General features: G+C 36.3%; 1 protein-coding gene across 8 annotated transcripts in view; it reads left to right on the forward strand.

Annotated features, from left to right (window-relative positions):
* Window positions 1-8,339: 8,339 nt before the first annotated feature.
* Window positions 8,340-20,775, forward strand: part of Huwe1 (HECT, UBA and WWE domain containing E3 ubiquitin protein ligase 1) — a 101,696-nt gene continuing 89,260 nt past the window's right edge. For all 8 annotated transcript variants that reach the window (XM_051178682.1, XM_051178686.1, XM_051178687.1 and 5 more), the window contains exons 1-4: window positions 8,340-8,415; window positions 13,310-13,408; window positions 13,823-14,029; window positions 16,020-16,172. In XM_051178682.1, coding sequence (XP_051034639.1) covers window positions 8,371-8,415; window positions 13,310-13,408; window positions 13,823-14,029; window positions 16,020-16,172 — 504 coding nt within the window. In that variant the 5' untranslated portion in view covers window positions 8,340-8,370. The remainder of the gene's footprint in view (window positions 8,416-13,309; window positions 13,409-13,822; window positions 14,030-16,019; window positions 16,173-20,775) is intronic.

A 20,775-nucleotide genomic window follows, 5' to 3' on the forward strand; every position in this document is an offset into this window, starting at 1 on the left:
AAGCAGGTCTTCCAGGGACCAAACATGGCACAAACACTCATGCTGACACTGGGTGAGGAGACTCCATAGTGAGAGAAAAGGGGTCCCATGTACAGGCAAAAGAATAATAGAAAACACCCCACTCCCATTGTTAGTTCCACAAGAGCTCCAGGCTAAACATGGCTTCCAAGTTTTAGCAGTTATAAATAAAGCCGTAAAGAGTTTTATGCCAGTATTTATGTTGCTATGAGTTTTCAACATTTTTAGGCAAATACCAAGGAATGCAAATGTTAAGTCATATCTTACAAGTATGTTTAGTTTTGTAAAAGCCATTTTAGCTGTTGTGGTTTGAAAGAAAATGGCCCCCAAAAGGAAGGGAGATAAGGCCTTGTTGAAGGAAGTATGCCATTGTGGGGGCAGGCTTTGAGGTCTCTCTTGCTCAAGCTTCCCTCAGTGTGATTGTCAGTTAATTTCCTGTGGACTCTTCAGCACCACATCTGCCTGCATGTTGCCATGTGCCCTGTCATGATGATAATGGAGTGAACCTCTGAAATTGTAAGCAGGCCACTCCAACTAAATGTTTTCTTTATGAGTTATGGTCATGGTGTCTCTTCACAGCCACAGAAGCCTTAACTAAGACAGCTTTCTTCTAGTCCATCTATGGGAGTTCTTATTCTACATCCTTAACATTACTTGATGTTAAGGTCCAGGGCTTGGTCATTGTAATTGAAGCATAGTGAAATCTCATTACTGATTATTACAATCTTGGCTGTATAGCATCTTTTCATTAGTTTATTTTCTGTCTGTACATCCTCTCTGGTGAGGTCTGTCAAAGGTTTTCTATGTCTTTGGAACTTGGGAATGAATAAGTGTCCATCGTTCTGTTTCCCTCCTCTTGAACATTTGTCAGATTTCTTTCTTGACAGATAAGCTTATCGAGGTGGTATGTGAAAATAGTTTTTATTTGCATTCCCTTGATGGTTGGTATGTTGAGCACTTTAAAATAGTGTTTCTTTTGAAAACTGTCTACTCAATTCACTACTCAGATGTTGATTGAAAGTTATATTTCCATAGAAATTAATGTATGCAATTCTTTGTTAATCTGGATATAAACCTCATCTGAAGTATAGCTTTGAAAGATGTTTTCTCCTGTGGGCTGTGGGTGTGCTTTCTTGATAGTGATTTTAATTTCTAACTGATTAAAGTACCAAGTGAAAGATAGGAAACTAATTTTTCCTTAACTTCCCTAATCATTATTATATCTTGCCATTTACTGATTCTGTGATTGAATGCGTCCTGTTTATTGAGAGCCATGGTATCTTTCATGAGATTAAGATCTCTCATTTTTTAATGTGAGCACTATAAACTTTCCTCTTAGGACTGCATTGACTGTATTACAGAGGGGAGGTTTTAGGAGGTTGTTATTTTCATGTCTTAAAAAATTTAAAATTTCCTCCCTTGATTTCTTGGATAACTCACTGTGACTTCAAAAATGAAGCAGGGTATTGGTGGTGCATGCCTTTAATCCCACCACTCTGGAGGCAGAGGCAGGTGGATCTCTGTGAGTTCAAGGTCAGCCTGGTCTACAGAGTGAGTTCCAGGACATGCACCTAAGCAATTCAGAGAAACCCTGTTTGGGAAAAAAAAAATACTTAGTTCCTTTTTTATTTTTTATTTTATTTTTGTATTTTATTGAATTTTAATTTTATATCAGTATGATCTGATTAGAAAGAAAATACTAGGTTTTCTCCATTAATTTTGTGTTTGTTGAGACTTTGTTCTATGATATGATCAGTTTTGAAGATTCCATGTATTGCTGAGAAAAATGCGTATTTCCTGTCTGTTATGCAGAATACTGTATATGTGTTTGTTAAGACAGGTTGATCTGAAATGCATTTCAGAAAATCTATATAAATGAGTGGTGTATTGAAGTCATCTGCTATTACTGTGTCAGGACTTATGTGGTATTTTTTATGTCTTTTGATGTTTATTTTATGAAATTGGGGGCTCCAATATATACTGAATAAAAATATAATATCTTCTTTATGAATTGTCCCCCTTTATTATTATGTAATATTTCTAATTTTTGGATTGAAGTCTATTTTTGGGAGACAATATTTTTATTGCTTGTGTTTTAATCTAGTCTATTCATCTATGTCTTTTTAGTAATGAGTTGTGACTTCATATTTAATGTTATTATAGGAAAGGTTTTGCTATTTCTTACAAATTTTAAGTAATGTTTTGCTTTACTGTATTATTGGTATTCCCCCTTTAAAAAAAAAGAACTGGAACTGGAGTTACAGACAATTGTGAGCTGCCATGTGGGTGCTGGAAATTGAACTAGAGTCCTCTGCTGAGCTATCTATTCAGTCCTGATATTCCTTTTTCTTTCATAGTAGTTTTGGGAATTTGCTGGTTTGCTGTTACTACACATGGCTATTTCTTTTCCAAGTCTACTTAGTTCATCTGTTTCTTTTAATATATTTTACACTTTTATGGGTTCCTCCCCTGTATAGTATTGAACTAAGAATTGTATGCAGTGCTAGCTTGATTGTTGTTAATTGGCATAATTTGTGTTTTTCTTGAACTGTCCTTATTCCTTCATCAATTTTGAAAGAGAGTTTTACTGCATATAGCATTTTTGGTTTGCAGTTATTTATCTTCAGATCTTAAAATACTTAATTCTGTGCTTTCCTGGCTTTCATGGTCCTTAATGAAATGTCAGGAATATTTCTGCATTTGTATGGAAGTTTTTTTTATCACGTGACCTTTTTTTCCCCTTTGTATTTTTGACATCCTGTCTATGTAGAGTTCTATATGTCTTTTTCTTGAGTTTGGAAAGTTTACTACTATGATACCAATACATAGTCTCTGTTCTTTCTACACCATACATTCTCACATTTGGCCTCTTGAATGTATCCCAGACTTTTGGACATATAATTCATGCTCCTTAACTTTTTTTTATGTGTTTGAATTATTGTTTCCAGCTTGTGTTCTGAAATGCATTCTTCTGCATGGTCTTATCTGTTATTGGAGGTATATGCTGTGGTTTTTACTTAATTGACCATCTTATTCATTTTAAGTCTTTTTGTTTTGCTTTTTTCAACATTTTGATCTCTTTGTTGAATTTTCCCTCCATATATGGCTTTCTTCCACTTTCTAGTTTCATTCACTTTGGAAACTATCTTGTTAAAGTCTTAGAAAATTTTGCTTAATTTGTGTTTCTGTTTGAAACTTCTATATGATCATTGCTAATTATTTTTTTTTAAATAAGGCTGAAGTCTATCTCAGACCTGCTGCTGTCTCTGCAGTTTTGAATTCCCTCATAGGGGTGGACTGTATCATATATAGTCTTTGTTTTGCACATCGGTTTGAGTTGTCTGGTCTTTTTGTTTTGATTGTCCCTTCTTCTGAGTTTCTTTGGATATTTTGTTTTCTATGATTTGTCATACAGGTATGTCTGCATGAAGTTCAGCTGTGGAGACTGGTGTGGATTGTCAAATGGAGTCACTGAAGTGATCTTTGTTGTGTGTCAGTAGAACCAAAGGTGGGACAGAACATAAGGCGACTCCTTGAATTCTATGACCCTGTTGACGAAATATTAAATAAATAGCCACTTACGTGTTGTGGCCTGTGTGAAGGTTAGACCTACAGGCCTGAAGGACTGCAGACTGCAGGAGTGTAGGCCCCCAGTCCTTCAGTACAGCGACTACTGGAACCTCAGAAATCAAAACCCAAGATTCACATTGTACTTTGAAACCATTGGAGTCAAATCCTTAGTCTCTCTCAGGGATCCTTTGGGCCACTGGAGCTGGAGATCTGGTCATACAGAGTTCACTTGTTCCCCTGCAGCTAAAGGCCTGAACTTGTGGTTCTTTTTAATCCTGGCTCATGCTCATGAGGGCTTCCAGTCCTAGCTATCAAGTGGGTGTTTGCATTTGCACTTGTATCTTAATAGTGTGTATTAAAAACCGAGGATTACAGAATGGAGAGTGTAAAATGCAGAAATAGTATTTATTAGGGGTTGAGAAAACACTGGCCAAAGAATACAAGATTTCAATTTATGAGGGTTGAATTACATGACTATTAAACATGATTACAATCGTTAATGTATATATGAAAATTGTTCAGTAGGTTTTAGGTGTTTTCTCCACAAAAGTATGTGAGGCACTACACAATGTTAATATTTTAGCAATCTACAATTTGTGCCTAATTCAAAACCTGTTGTATACCATAAATAAATACAATGTTTGTATCTGTAGATTTAAAGTTTAATATAAAAAAGTAGTAACTATCCAGGAGTGGTGTTGCATGCCTTTAGTCTGAAGACTCAAGAGGCAGATTCAGGTTCAAGGCCAGTCTGATCTTCCTAGAAGTGTTCCAGGACAACCAGGGCTACACAGAGAAACCCTGTTTCAAAAACCCAAATTAAAAGAAATATGTAACTAATATGCCAGGCATGGTGATGAATGCCTTGAAGCCTAGCACTAAGGAAGCAGAGACAGATGGATCACTGAGTTCAGGGCTAGCCTAGTATTCATAGTGAGTTTCAGGATAGCCATAGAGATTTTGTTATTAAAACAACAAAATTCTTGCAACCAGACAAAAAACAGAACCAGCTTCACAAACAGAGTTCAACCCCTAGAACCTACATGGAGGAAGGGAAGAAACTAACTCCTGCAAGTTGTTTTTCTGGCCTCTGTATGCATGCATAACACAGGTGCACATGAGCAGACACACAATTGTCTAAAGACAGACAAAACCTGTTTGACTCCACACTCCAAAAGGGTAAGAATGAGCCTTCCACACCTGTTATCTTTGCACTACAGGTGAACTAACCCTACATAGCAATAGTGATTCACCTATGAGACAAGACAGCCTTCCCTCCCCTGGCCTATTGGCAGTTAAGGATTGTTGAGGAAGGCATGCCATTTTCTTCAGTGTCCTAGCCACTGATAAATAGCTCTTGCTTGAGCAAATACCTTTGTGCCAATGCTCAGTGGGTTGCACACAAAAAGTAATGAAAGTAGAGAGAGGTTTTGCTGAGTGAAAAGGGTTTCAGCAGGAATGGGAGACAGCAGATTGGTGTGGGATGGGGCTTGAAAAGAACAATTTTATATCTAAATAGGTAAACTGTCAAAGTAGTGATTTGTCCTCTTTATTTTTTCAAAGTAGTTTCTGCTATTGTCATTCCTTTACTTTTCCATATATACATTGGAATAGTTCAGGTTTACTCTGAAGAGTCTTGGTTGAGATTTAATAGGAATAATGTTAAAGTTATATGCCAATTTGGGATATTTGACATCTCTACCATGTTAAATCTTAATAGTATGGGTGTGCATGTACAGGTGTGCTTGCCAGTGCATGTATATGTGGAAACAGAGTTCAGCTTTGAGGACCTTCCTCTATTCTCCACCATATTTTTTTCAAATATTTTTTATTTGTTTTTATTTTATGTGCATTGATGTTTTGCCTGTATGTATGTCTGTGTGAGGGCATACAGTCTCCAGGAACTGAAGTTACAGACAGTAGTGAGCTGCCATGTGGGTGCTGGGAATTGAACCTGGGTCCTTTGGAAGAGCAGCCAGTGCTCTTAACCACTGAGTCATCTCTCCAGCCCCCTCCACCATATTTTTTAAGACCGTATCTCCTGCTGAATTTGAGGTTTTCCACTTATGTTAGGCTGGCTGGCTTAACCCATCACTGTAGCTACAGACTGGCACTGCAGTGCTTGACTTTTACATGGGTTCTAGGGAACTTAAGTCATCGTGCTTGCGATATATATCCTAAGTGCTTTTATCACTAAATTGTCTGCCAGCTTCTCCAGTAGATATTTTGTGGATATGAGATTTTTTTTTAAATGTAGATAATGCTTTGTATAGAAATAGGGAGAGTTGTATTCTTTTCTGATCTGTATGTTACCATTTTGTGTGTGTGTGTGTGCGCGCGCGCGCGGGCTCTGTACTACTGAGAGCTGGAACGTACAACATTGTTTTTGAAAAAAAGTGATGAGAACACTTCGTACTTCTTCCTCATTTTAAAGGGAATGCAGACATCAGTTACTTGAGTTTTATAATGTTGGGGCCGATTGCTACCTGTAGCAGAAGCAGTTTAATTACTTCCCTACAAATAACTGCCATCTCCAATAATGCAATCTAGTTTTAGCTGTAAAATCTCTCATAACAGAAGAAGAAGAAAAATCCTAGGAGTTAAATGTACAAATTGCTCAGTTTATAGTTTCTACTCTATAGATAAGATTGTTGTCAGGATCCAGTTAGCCTCATTTTTCGTATTTTGAAGTTGTTGGTAGGAGTCATCTTGTTCACTTGTATTAGATGCTGAGATAATTTTTAAAGGTAATCTGTAATTACATATGCTAAATATTAATTACATAGGAATGGAGTTTATTATTCAAATATTATCTGAGCCAAAATGTTTTGGGTGATAAATATTTGAAATGATACGTGTATCAAAAATGATATTACCTCATAAATATTTAAATATTATGTTCCCATCATTAGAACAAAATAAAATACTTTGGAACATTTTGAATTTTTTTTAAGCCAACTTTCTTGAATACTCATTGATGTAAGCAAAACAGGCAAATAGGCCAGAAAACTCTCTAGAATATGTATGTATTCATGTTTGGTTGCCTTATCTTTTTAGTACCAGATTTTTCTAAAGAACCTGCAGTCTACCTCTACTACCATGCATGTAGTCCTCTTTGATAATAAGAGATATGTTGATTTCTTACTATGCCTGTGTCTTTAAGGAATTGTCTGTTAGTAAAGATCACAGAGATTCTGAGTCTTGTTACTTACTGGGCTTTTCAAGTTACATGGCCTTAGTAAAGTGATTGTGTTCTACAGTCAGGACATTTGTCTTACACATTTTTCCTAATTTGAAAATAAATTGTCTTTGATCTTAAGACACAATTTATCTTAGTGCTAAAAGGCACATTGCTACAACTATCAGACATAATAATCCTTGTGGCTAGCCATGAATTAACATGGGGTAGGAGACAGGAAAAGTTTTTTTTGGGGGGGGGGGCTTACACTTCAACCTCACACAGTTCATTGTCAAGAAGTTAGGGCAGGAAGCCAAACAAGAACCTGGAGTCTTGAACTGAACCAAAGGGCCTTGGAGAAACACTGTTTACTGGCCTACACCTACTCAGGCTTTATTTCTTATACATACTAGGGCCACCTTCCCAGTGGTCTTGGCCTTTCCACATCAGTCATTAATCAAGAAAATGCCCTACAGAATATAGGCAGTTGGATGGAGGCATTATGAACTAACATTATTTTTTGGTGTTTTGAGACAGGGTTTCTCTGTAGGGCTTTGGAGCCTGTCCTGGAACTCTGTAGACCAGGGTGATCTCAAACTCAGAGATCCTCCTGCTTCTGCCTCATGAGTGCTGGGATTAAAGGCATGTACTGCCAATGTCCAGCATGAATTAACATTTTGATACATTTCCTTTCCAGAATATTTTTTTAGTCATAGACTTATATTTAGTTTTTTGTTTTCAGATAGCTCTCTATTGCTTATCCTAACCTTGAGTTCCCACTGTTACTCCTGTTTCTGCCTGGGTTTACATTTGTGAAACACTGTGTCTGACTTAGGTTTAAATTCCATGTTATAACCTTTCTGCTTAATTAGGAGCTCTGCTGTTGTAATTGTCTGCAGTATTTTCAGTGGTTATATAGTCCATTTAGAAACCAATCCTGGTGCTGGAGAGATAACAGTTAAGATCATTTGTTCCCTCCCAGCACTCATGTGGTGGTTCACAAATATCCTTAACCTCCAGGGGATCTTATGACTTCTTCTGGTCTCCCTGGGCCCCACATTTGCATGTGTATGCATACATACCTGCTAACAGCACACACATAAAACAATTAGATTTTAAAAATTAAAAGTCTTATTTGGGGCCTTTTGTACTTTATGATTTTTCACTATTATATGTACTAATGCAGTATAGATTATTGTAGTTAAATGTTTATGTGCATCCTTAAAACTTTGGCCAAATTCCCAGAAGTGGTATTATTTTTTGTTAGAACTAGACTCTTCTGGTGGGTATTTCCATCCTGCAGTACCAAAAAATGTTGCATATTTAATTGTCAATAAAGGATTCAAAACCCTTATTAAAGGAGAGAAGAAAAATTTGTTTTGGGTTATGTAACAGGTATTGTGGGCCAGTTGTATCTAAAGATACCCTCTTTTATCTCCAAGCCATACCCATGAGTTAGCATAACATAACTCCAGTGTTTTTATACCAGGTAACTTGCATACTAGTCCAATATTTTGTATGTCTAATAATATAGAACTCTAGATTATCTTGTTCTCATTACTTTGGGGTTTTCTTTTCAGATCTTAAAGCAGAAAATTGAAAACATGAAAGTAGACAGGACTAAACTGAAAAAGACACCTACTGAGGCTGTGAGTATCCATGTTTGTTTTGCCTGTTTTCTTCATTTCAGCAAAAGAAATCATAGTGACCAGTTCAGCCATTCTGATCTTCCAAGTAAATATGTCAAGTTTATAAAAAGTGTTACTATAACAACTTGTGAGGCTAGGAAAAAGAGCTCTGTTGTAGAGTGCTTGCCTAGCATGTATGAGGCCTTGGGTTCCATCCTGAATACTGAAATAAATAAATAAATAAATAAAATAAAGTACTACCTTGCCTGTTGGACTTCTTTTGATTAGAAGTTAGTAGCTTTGTGTAAAAGGAATAGTGTGGGTTCCTGAAATGGATTCTCAGGCCACAAGGTAAGCATTCAGAATCAAATTTTACCATAGATATTAGAACTCGGGGTTTTTTCTTTGGATTTGGAAACAAAAACGGTAAGTTCATTTACTTTTTTTTTTTTTCTTTTTAACTAATTTTTTTTTTTTTTTTTTTTTTTTTTTTTTTGTATTTTGACATTGGAATATCAGGGTGATTATTGCTAAATACTGTATATCAAACATACTAATTTTACTAATTTTCTTACTGTACAGATGTTTTCATTTGATTTTTGTTTCTGATGTGTTATGAGAATTGAAAATCAGGACAATCTAGAGTTCATAAGAACTTAATAAGAGGAATTATATATCGTGGGAAAGAATAGTATTAGTTAATAAAATGTGCCAAGACAGTTACTTTTTATTTGGGTGGGATGATGCTGGGGACTGTTAACTGAAGTAAATTGTAGATAAGTCGTCAAAGTCAGATATTTTAAAAGAAATTATAGGAGAAGTAGAACATACAGGTGAATGTTTACCTTGTCTTAGGTGGGGATTGCCCTTCCAAGCATTAAAGCAAAGGACAAAAAACCAAAATGGAAATGTAAAATACCATATCCAAAATAAAAGGACACATGACAATAGCCATTCTAACAGGTATGAGGTAATATCTCATTATGACTTTGATTTGCATTTCCCTGATTATTAGTGATGTTGAGTAAGTACCTTTGTATGTGCCATTTGGCCATTTATATGTCTTTGAAGAAAAAAAACTTTTCAAATTCCTTTGCCCACTTTAAAAATTTTTTTTTCATTATGAAGTTGAAGAAGTTTATTTTTTAAATTAACCCCCAGAAGAATGAAAAGTGAAATAAGTTAGTCACAGAGGAGCAAATACTGCATGTTTCCTCTACTATGGTGCAAATAAAATAGTCAAAGGTATGTAAGTAGGAAACAAAATTAATGGTGGTTATTAGGGGAGTTGAGTGGGGAATTGTTCTATAGGTTTGTATTATTAATTATTCAAATGAGCGTTAGGGTTAGGGTTAGCCGAGTATGGTGGCTCATGTCTGTAAGAGACCACAAGTTCAGGGGCAGCCTGGGCTACATAGTGATAACCCTATGTGAAAAGAAAAAAGGATAAGTTTTAGAACTTACACTTAAGGGTAAATTATATGTACTTATTAAGAATGTTGCTGAGAATAAACTTCATGTTTAGTGTTATTAACACATTTGCAAAGGGCCACAAGGAAAACTTGGAGGTGATGTTTTTCACCCAGAATGTGGTGTTGGTAATATGAGTGTATGCATTTATCCAAAGTCACCAATTATGTTAATTATATGCTGCTTTATGTGACACTTAATACCCCAATTAAGCTCAGGTTGTGGGAGGGTGATGGGCCATGAAAAGCTGTAGAAAACATTTGTAACCCAATATAGTTAAAATTCTTTATGCTAAGTCAGTAGAAGAAATGAATATCCCAATGACAAAATGGGTGTAAAACCTTTCAGAGAAGAAACAAAGCCAGTAAACTAGAAATAATTGATATTAAAGGTGATCAGAGAAATGCAAATTTTATTTTTTATGCTAAGTGAATTATAAAGTTCTTATAGTCACACTTGTGAATTACTTAGCTTCTCTCAGATTACTTAGAATATAAAGTCACTGACTAGATGTGTTTTAATGCTTGAGTTGCCTGTTAAGCAATGTAGAAGATTGTCCAGTTTCTCATCTTGGTGTCAGTAGTAGGTTTTATTTTTTAAAAATTTCTCCCTAGGTTTGATATCTATGGGAACAAATTCATGTAAACTCTGGTAGCTGGTATGCAGCTTTGAACCAGCAGATGGCTTTCCTTTTTGTGGAGACACTTGGTTTACATTTATGTAGCATAGAAAGAGAGGAATGGTGTTGTAGTAAGGTTAAGTAAATTTTATGATCAAAAAACATAAGAACCTTAGATGACTTAAATGTGTGTCGAGTATTGAACCCTGTGAAAAGGGTCTAGTGGAGGGAGCTACCACATCAAGAATGTTTGTTGGGGCCCACAAGATGGTTCACCAGGTCAAAGCTCTTGCTATTTAAGGTCAACAAGCTGAGTTCAGCCCCTTAGAGTTACATAAGATAGAGAGAACCATTTCTGCATTGTTTTCCTTCCCCCCTTCTCTTTCTCAACAACAACAAGGAAGATGATAATTGTTTTTAAAGAAGTTTCTAAATCACAAGTTTTTGAGAGAGGGATGTTAGTAAATTTGTTTTTTTGTTTGTTTGTTTTGTTTTTTTGTAAATTTGTTTTAAAATGAGAGAAGGTCAAGGTATGGTGGTGCAAGCTTTTTAATCCCAGTACTTTCTTGGGTGGCAGAGGCAGGTGGATCTCTTGAGTTCAACACCAATTTAGTCTACATAGGGAGATCCTGTCTCAAAAACAGAAGGGAGAGAAAACACGAGACAGTTGCTTTATTTTGTTTCGTATACCACAAAGAGAGAGAAGCATGTGATACTTTAGTTTGCAAACTAAGTGTACTATTTCAGTCTATTCCTTGTTATCCTCCAAGGTATTCAGTAGGCAACAATGAAATGCTAGTGAGGTTGAGGTCTAGGAAAGATAAAAAGGTTCAGGCTATATTGCAAGCTGCCTGTGTGGGTGTGGGTGTGGGTGGGTGGGTTTGTCCCAGTAGACTCAGGTATCCCACTTTAGTGCATTTGGCTTAGTGCAAGCAGAGTCTTTGGCAAGCTCTAAGTCAGTCACAGGCAAGATACTAGTTTAGTGAAGGCCATAGTATTTTTGCCAACAACTATGTTGCATTCAAGCAGCTTCTGGCTTAAGTACCAGGTTTGTGAGAGATTCAATGCTGTGTAATATGGACATGCCAAGTTATTACAGGACCCAAGTGTTGACCACAAATGGCTATTACCTAGCACACATAATCATAAAAATGGATTTGCCTATCTGTATGCCATTAGAAATTGAAATAAATTCATTTGATAATAGATGGGAAGGGACAGATGAACTGTGAACAGGCGACTCCAATTCTCCGCATTTTCTTGTGGTTCTCCCACAGCCTATATTTCCAAAAAGGTGGGTGAGGAGGATGCAGGGGTCAAGCCTGGTGTGTAGAAGGATTTGGCATTAAGGGTTTGCATGCATTTTATCACAAAAATTTGTGATATATTGTTTAGCAAGGTTGGAAATATGGCTTAAAGAAAACCGCATACATTTTTTTTTCTTTTTCCCTTTTTTAAATTTAAATTTGAGACAAGCTTATTTTACATGTCAGTCCCAGTTCTCTCTCCCTCTCCTCTTCCTCCCTTGCACCCCAACCCCCAATCCTATCCCCTTTCTGTTCCCCAGGGAAGGTGAGGCCTTCCATGGGGGAGCTTCAAAGTTTGCCATATCATTTGGAGCAGGGCCTAGGCCCTCCCTCATGTGTCTAGGCCGAGAGAGTGTTCCTCTATGTGGAATGAGCTCCCAAAGTCCATTCGTATACTAGGTATAAATACTGATCCACTACCAGAGGTCCCATAGATAGCCCAGGCCTCCTAACTAAAACACATACATTTTAAAATATCATTATAAAGATGGGAATCTTTAGGGTTTCCTCTAGTTTTACATCTCACAACAGATATCTAGGAGGTATATCTATTCATCTTCTGGATGAGGATACTCAGATTCAAAGTGACTATAACTTTAATTCTGAATCCCATATTATTTATTTAAAAAAAGCATGCTGTCTCAGTATTTGATTTCCTATTATGTGTACTTAATTAAGTGGCAAGTACTTGGACTGCTTCTCCAAGCTAGCTTATTAGGTCACTTGTGTTTTTCTGGTAAGTAAATGGGTAGTAGGTAGTACTCACTCATAATCAGATAGTTTAGTAATCATAAAACCAAAAACAGAATGTAGATTTGTTTGGTTCCAAAGCTATTTCTGTCCCTATGACACCATTTATAGAGTTAAATAAAAAGTATTACCACTTTTCCCAGCTGTTGTCCGTCAATATCTTGCTTCCCAGTCTTAGTCCCGATCCCATTTTTTCTTTTCCACTTTCAGAGTCTTTAATCTACTCCTTGATATCTGATAAAATGGTCCTGTTCGTTAGTACAAGAGATCAGGACTGTATGGAAATGGGAACACCACGTAAGAATATGGAGTCTTAGTTTACAAAGTTCAGAAGCTCTTTGCTCTTTTCTAATTCAAGGATTAATATTGTAGAACAATAAACCAATCTTAGCCTCTTCCTTTAACTGAATTTGTTCAGGATGTCTTCCTTTTTTATCTAAATCAATGTAACAACACCTGACACTGGAACTACCCCAGATTACATAATTATGCTCTTAGTGCTGCTTAGCTTATTTCCTTTATTTCTGTCGTGTCTGTACTTCTAAGTAGTTTGCCTACACATACTTGTTTAAACCAATGCATAGTGGGTTGGAGAAATAAAAGTATTTCCTCATGAGGTTTCTGTTGTAATCTCATGTTATCTTCTTGGAGATTTAGTTTTATATAAACAAAGTTGAATTGCTTTGTGGGCTTGAGGGTCCTTTTTCTGATTCTTCTTTGTCCCTCATTCAAAAGACACCTTTTGTGAATATTTGTCTTTTTTTCTTAGCCTGCAGATTGCAGAGCCTTAATAGACAAACTCAAAGTTTGTAATGATGAGCAACTCCTCTTGGAACTGCAGCAAATCAAAACATGGAACATTGGCAAGGTATGTAAATCCATAAAAACAGAAGACAGGGCATATGCTATGAGTACATCATTTTGTGTTGGGCCAGAGAGAAGGTAGTTCAGGAGGTAAAAAGACATTACCGAGTCTGGTGACCTGAGTTTGATCCCTGTATCCCTCATAGTAGATGTAAAGGACCAATTCTCTCAAATTGTCCCTTGACCCTTGCATGCATGCTGTGGTGCACATACATCCACATGTTTGAAAAGGTGGGGGGGGGTTGTCTTAAGTAAAACTGCTCCAAAGTACCCATTCAGCGTTGTTACCATTATTTGATGAAGTGTCTCACTATGTTGCCCGGGTCTGTATTGGACCCTGGATCCTTCCATCTTAACCTCTTCAATACCATTGATTACTAGCTGTTTTTATATGTTTATATTCTCTTTATTCCTCTAGTGTGAGTTATATCACTGGGTGGATCTGTTGGACCGCTTTGATGGGATTCTGGCAGATGCTGGACAAACAGTGGAGAATATGTCATGGATGCTTGTATGTGATAGGCCAGAAAAGGAACAGCTAAAAATGCTTCTACTGGCTGTATTGAACTTTACAGCCTTGCTTATTGAGTACAGCTTTTCTCGGCATCTGTACAGTTCCATAGAGGTAAGTTCTGTTCTTAACTAACCATTTATGTCCACAAAGGATTTTCTATTTTTAATGGTTGACCTTTCCCCCTTTCATTGTGGAGCTCTTTAAGTTTATTAGCATCAAAGATAATAGTAAGAGCTGGGAGATTTCACTTAGTGGTAGAATACTTGCCTAGTGTGTAGCACCCTGGGTTGAGTTTTCAGAACAAGATGGAAAGACTATAATAGTAAAACATTTCTTGAGTATTACCCATCTTTGGGTTAATGGGAAAAGTTCTCTATTTTATATTTACCTTTCCAGGATTTGAAGTATCCTAAGTTATTCTTAAACTATTTAAAGTAGTTTGGGTTTTCTCACATTAATGTGCTTACATTTTTCAGTGTCTTCTCTACTTTCCCAAACCTTTATCAAAACACAGTCCTCCCATAATATCTGTAGAGAGATTAGTTTCAGGACCTCTCACATACACAAATTCTGTAGACTCATATAGTTCCTTATTCAAAATGGTGTATCTTCTTAAATAATTAAAACTTACCCCAGGATTATTTGTAATGCCTGTTACAATTATATTAGTCACTTTTGTTTCTGTGTTCAAATTCCAGACAAGAGACAATTTAAGAGTGGAAAATTTTAATTTATTTGGGTCATGTTTTAAGGGAACATGGCAGGCAACTCCACCATAGTGGGAGCTCATAGCAGTTGTACACTACATTTTTGAGAAACAGGAAGCTGTGCTAAGCTATAACACTCAAGGCTCAACCCTAGATACCTACTTTTAAAAAAAAGTTCCACAACCTTCCAAAATAGTGCCACTAGCTGCTGAAAAAGGGTTCAAACACAAGCCTGTAGAGGAATATTTTACATCCAAATTGTAGCATGTAAGGGAGTGTTACTAGTTAACAATGTCTTGGGAATACTTTGCTATGTACTCTAAATCCATAAAGACTTAAGGTGGATAGAGTAATCCATTAGGGTTTTTTTTTTTAAATGATCAAAAGGGGGCTGGAGAGATAGCTTGTAACAATTATGCATAGGACCCAGGTTTGGATTCCTAGCAGTTACATGGAGGCTCATAACTATCTGTAACTACAGTTCTAGGTGATCTGATCTTTGAGGTCACCAGGCATATACATGGACAGACATACAGTTAGACAAAACACTCAAAAAACAAATAAATCCTAAAAAAATATAGTAAAAATACTGTAAGAAATTATTTTCCTTTAGCTCAACTTTTGAGTTTCCATAATCAATTGATTACCTTGGTACCATCCTGTTATTTTTGTTTTGTTTTCCTAAAGAAACAGAACCAGGACAAATAAACAGAAAGAAAATAACGAATGAACTAAAGGTCTAGTTCCAGCTCTTTGAAGTGGGGGAATGAGTAAACACTCTTTTTTTAACTTCCTCCTATCTGTGAGGGGGTGGGGGTGCCTTGATTATTAAATAGATGTACTGCTCAAGGAAGTCTGTGACCATTAAGACAATCAACAAATAAACCACCTTTGATAATTTCCAACTCAATTATATACTGGTTTTATTTTTGACCGATTAATTGCTTCGAAGCAATTAAAGAAAAAAAAAATCACCCAGGCTGCTCTCAAATTGCACACAGCTGTTGAGCTTTAGTTTCTGTATGAGTTTTTATATTATAAAGGAAAAGGCATATAGAAGTAGCTTGGAAATTTCCAAGTACACTTGGAAATGTAATGTTTTTTAGTTTTATATGTATTAGAGCATATATCTACCTTTCAATCCTTCTTTATGTAGAGACACAGTTACAATTTTAAACTGTAATTTACAGTTTTTATAATCATTGTACTTTTTGGTTAGCTGTTCTTGGGTGTAGGATTATATATTTTAAGAGCTTACCTATATGTTTTTGTTCTTTGTCTCTCAATAACTTAAATAGGTTTAATGTTGACATACATTATTAAATTAAAAATTTTTGTTTTGCTTTTAGTGCCAAGTCTGATGAGTTGAACATTGTCCTTTTTTGTTCTTTTAGCATTTGACAACTTTATTGGCTTCCTCTGATATGCAAGTGGTGCTGGCAGTTCTTAACCTTCTGTATGTATTTAGCAAAAGATCAAACTATATCACACGTCTTGGATCTGACAAGAGAACCCCACTACTGACAAGGCTGCAGCATTTGGCAGAGGTGAGTCTTGCGTGAAGACTGAAAATACAATCATCAGGGCATGTTTTTATTTCTTGCTTTGTCCAAATGGATTAAAATCCTTTAGTTAACTTTCTGACTTTGAGTACAAGTATTGGGACTGTGCAATAAAGTTTCAAAAAGCAGGAGAATTCTGAAATATTAAGTAATTTTGAAACATTTTATTAATCTCTGCTCATGAAACAAAATCCTTTTTTTGAAACTACAGTTCTACTTCTATGAAATTCAAAATTTGGATTTTTATCGAGAAATTAGCATGCAGAAAAGAAAGGTCCAGATTTGAATCTTAGTTCTGACATCATTCTTCTCATCTGCGTATTTAGGATTAAGAACTGTTTAGAATACTTTGTTCTATGATCAGCCATCATTTTTGTTTTTTAATCCATTGGTGATGACTGTATTGGAGTCGAGTTCTTACAGCTCAAGTGTATGCAAAGTTTGTCTGGTTTTATTAGAGGTTAATTGATAACATAGTCAAGTTTGTTATGAAGTGGTTCTAGAATTTTTTTGCAGGGTCATTTATCTTATTTACTTATATATTGCTGTGAGGACATATCATGACCAAAGTAACTTTTAAAAGAAAGCATTTAATAGCAGGCTTGCTTACAGTTTTAGAGGGTTTAGTCCATGATCACCATGGCAGGAGAACATGGTGGCCAGCAGACATACATGTGGCATTGGAGCAGTAGTTGGAGAGCTGGGGACTGGTTTGGGCTTTTGAAACCTCAAAGCCTACCCCCCAGTGGCTCATCTCTGACATGACCACAACTACTCACAAGGCCTCACCTCTTAACACTTAAAAACAGTCCACCACCTGGGAGCCAAGCACTCAAATATAAGCCTGTGGGATCCCTTCTTGTTCAAACCACCCCAATCATGGTAGCCTGAAGTTTTCCTTTATTTGGCCCTCTAGGGTACGGGCATGTGTTACCTGGGTTAAGACTTATTTTAATAGTTAATTTAATGGTTGCCCTATGATTGTCTTGCTTGTTTAGATTTTTGTTGTTTGACTTAACTGTCTTTCCTGTGTAGCCCCTAGCTTTTATAAACTCTCACCCATATGATTTTCAACAGATTTCATGTCTTCTGGAATTTCTGAGAATAGCCAAGAAAATACTGGAAATGTCATGAAGTACTTACTTTATTAAGTATTAAAGTGTTTTAAAAGATATAGTAATTAGAATAATGTAGTCAGATTGATGAATCAATAGGTCCCAAAATCAGATATGAAAAACATACGAACATTAACAGATGATGAATGGCTTGTTAACACCTTGTTTACTACTCTGAAAACAATTTGGTAAATCCTAACTCAGGAAAGCAAAATTAAGATATATTAAAGAGCACCATGCTAAAAATAGGAATCTTTGACCAAAGATGTAGTTTGGTTGGCAGAGGGCTTGCCTGCCATGCATAGACTAGGTGTGATACTGTATATACACCTATAGTCATTTGGAGAATCAGAAATTGAAGGTCAGTGCTTGCCAACATAGCAGTTTCAAGACCAATTTAGGATATACAAGGCTCTGCCTCAAAGAAATCAAAAGTCATAAATCTAAAATCACTGAAGGATATTATAGCTGCATAGTAAGGCATGGTGTACCTCTGTAAGTCCAGTACTTTTGCAACAGAAGCATTAGGATACTTAGTTGTTGGTAAGCCTAAGTTGTATAGCAGAACCTCATTTCACAGAGAAGTGTGAAAAAGTGGAAAGATTCTTTCCATGGAGAATGAAAGCAAATCTTTTTGCCGTGAAACTTTATATACTCTTATATGAAAATTTTAAATACTATTAAATTATTCTGTCTATGGTTGTCTGTTTTCTTCCTGTATGGGTAATATGTAATTTTTCCTTTCATAAACATTTGTAAATGCCTTTTGTTTATGAATATTTGGGTCATAATTAACAATATTGTCTTTAAAAATAGTTTTCAATGAATATGGGCCTTATGCTTTACATGTTCTTATTTAGCTTAATTCTTCACTGGTAACCCTTATATGTATTTGTAAATATGTACTTTTTTTGGTCAATCTAGTTAGAGTTTTCTCTGTATTTTGTAGGATAATTTTTTCCTGTTTGTTTTCTTCACACATTCCTTCTTTGGGTTGTGTTGACTATGGTTAATTTAAGATAAGGATACCTAGTTTTTATTGTGTGTTTTGATTTGTGGGATTACACTTATTTTACTCAGATCAAGTAACTTCATGGTTTTCCATGTGATTCTTTTTTTCCTTTGACCCATTGGTGGTTAAGAGTACTGTTTAATTACCATGCATGTGTGAATTTTTAAAATACTTAAAGTATGTGAGTGACCTTCTTCGTGCATACCACAAGAGGGAATCGGATTCCATTGCAGATGGTGTGAGCCACCATGTAGTTGCTTGAAATTGAACTCAGGGCCTCTGGAAAACGCAAGCAGCCAGAGTGCTCTAAACTGCTGAGCCATTTCTCCTTCCTCACTCGTTTATTCTTTAGATTGCCTTTTGTGATAGATTTCTATTTTTTTTTCTCTCCCACATCTAATCACTGTCAGCAGATACTTGGTTTAAATGTATTAAGGGTTGTTTTCAATGTGTTTTACAAAGTGTATGTTCTATTCTTACATAGGTTCTGTATGTCTGTAGGTCTAGTTGGTTTGGTATTGTTCAGGTTTTTAGTTTCCTTGTTGGACTTTTAGCTAGTCATTGATATTTGCCCTGGGAATTAGAATTGATATATACTTTAATACCAGCTTAATTTTTGTTTTGTTGTTTTTGTAGTTCTAGGGATTGAAACTAGGGCAAGCCTCAACCAGTGAGCCACATTCTGAGCCTCTCAATTTCTTTTTAAATAGTATACAGGAACTTTGATCTTATTTCTCTGTGCCTTCCTACATTGTTATTGATGTTCCCTTTACAAACTACATTTTTATACATAGTTCCTATATCAACATAGGATTTTTTTGATTATGAAGTCAGTTTTTGAAGCCATCAAATGTAGAGAACGTTGGGAATATAGGTCACAGAACCTTAATTCAATCACTAGAACCCACATAAAAATGCCAGGAATTTAGCACAATATATATTAATCACTGGGGATCCACTGGGTGAATCTTAAGGGCTCACTGGCCAGCTAGCTAAACCTTACTTGGTTGGTTCCAGACCAGTGAAAGAGCTCTTGTCTCAAAGCCAGGTAGATATGATCAAAGGAACAACACTTGACCTTGACTTCTGGCCTCCATGAGCATGTGTTAACCAGAACCTTATGCCTTGCCCCAGAAGGGTGGAGACCACTTAACTGCATTTATTTATTTATTTATTTATTTATTTATTTAGTGTTTTCAATAAGTTTCTGTTCTTGGGAAAGTTCCAAATTAAGCAAACTAATATCAAGCCATTTTAGCTGGTCTTTTAGGTTTTTTGAAGCAGGGTTTCTCTGTGTAGCTTTGGAGCCTGTCCTGGAACTAGCTCTTGTAGACCAGGCTGGACTTGAACTCACAGAGAGATCTTCCTGCCTCTGCCTCCCAAGTGCTGGGATTAAAGGTGTTCGCCACCACTGCCCGTCTCTAGCTGGCCTTTCAGAGACCAAAGCAATTCACTTATTTATTGCATGAAAATTTGGTGTCCTCACTCCAGGGAGTGTGGACTATAATTTGCTGCTGCAACATATAAGATAGGGTTGTTTAAGAGTTGGTTGTTAAATGCATTCACACCTTTTATGATAGGTGGGTTTTTAGATTTTCCTGCTCTGACGTTTTCATTATTATTGCTGTTATGAAAATAGTTACTAACCAATTGAGAGAGGATAGGTAAAAAATTTCAAGCAGTTTTTCTTAGTGTGTGTCTTCCATTTCTATTGTGGTAATAAAACATCATAGCCAAGATAACTGTAAAAGAGAGTTTATTTGTGGGCTCATGGTTTTAGAGGGTTAAGAGTCCATGACCATCATGGCGTAGAGTGTGGCTGCTGACAGGCATGACATTGGAGAAGTAGCAGAGAGCTTAAGTCTTGATCCACAAGCACTAGACAGAGAGAGCTAATTGACATTGACATGGGCTTTTGAAACCTCAAAGCCTACCCAACCATTAATCCTTACCAAGTATTCAAAGGTAACCTATAGTATAGGGGCCATTCTCATTCAAACCACCACATTCTACTCCTCGGCCACCTTAGATACATGGCATTTAGTACAACTAAAATTTCAGTCTTTTCTGTGAGTCAAGGCAGTCTCTTTAATTGTATGTAACCCCCATAAGTCAAAATCATAAAATTAAATTCTTTCAACATACAATATTGCATTATACACACGCGCACATGAACTCACACACGGGGAGGAAATATTGGACCAAAGCAAGATAGAAAGCCATGAAGGCAAACTCCCAAGTTTTATAATAACATAACTTATGACGAAGAAGGTTTTGCCTTGCCTCCTTTGCTGACTGCAAACATACTTCTGTTTTGGTCTGGTTCTACTCCTATATGCAACTTTCCCTGGCAGACATTCCACAGCTCCATGCAGGAAGAAAGGGACTCCACTGCCACAAGCCAGTCATGTCATAGCAATAGTTACCTACTGGTACCAACTTTTGTCAGTAATGTTTCAAT

Source organism: Phodopus roborovskii, unplaced genomic scaffold (genome assembly GCF_943737965.1).
Source record: "Phodopus roborovskii unplaced genomic scaffold, PHOROB, whole genome shotgun sequence".
NCBI lineage: Eukaryota > Metazoa > Chordata > Mammalia > Rodentia > Cricetidae > Phodopus > Phodopus roborovskii.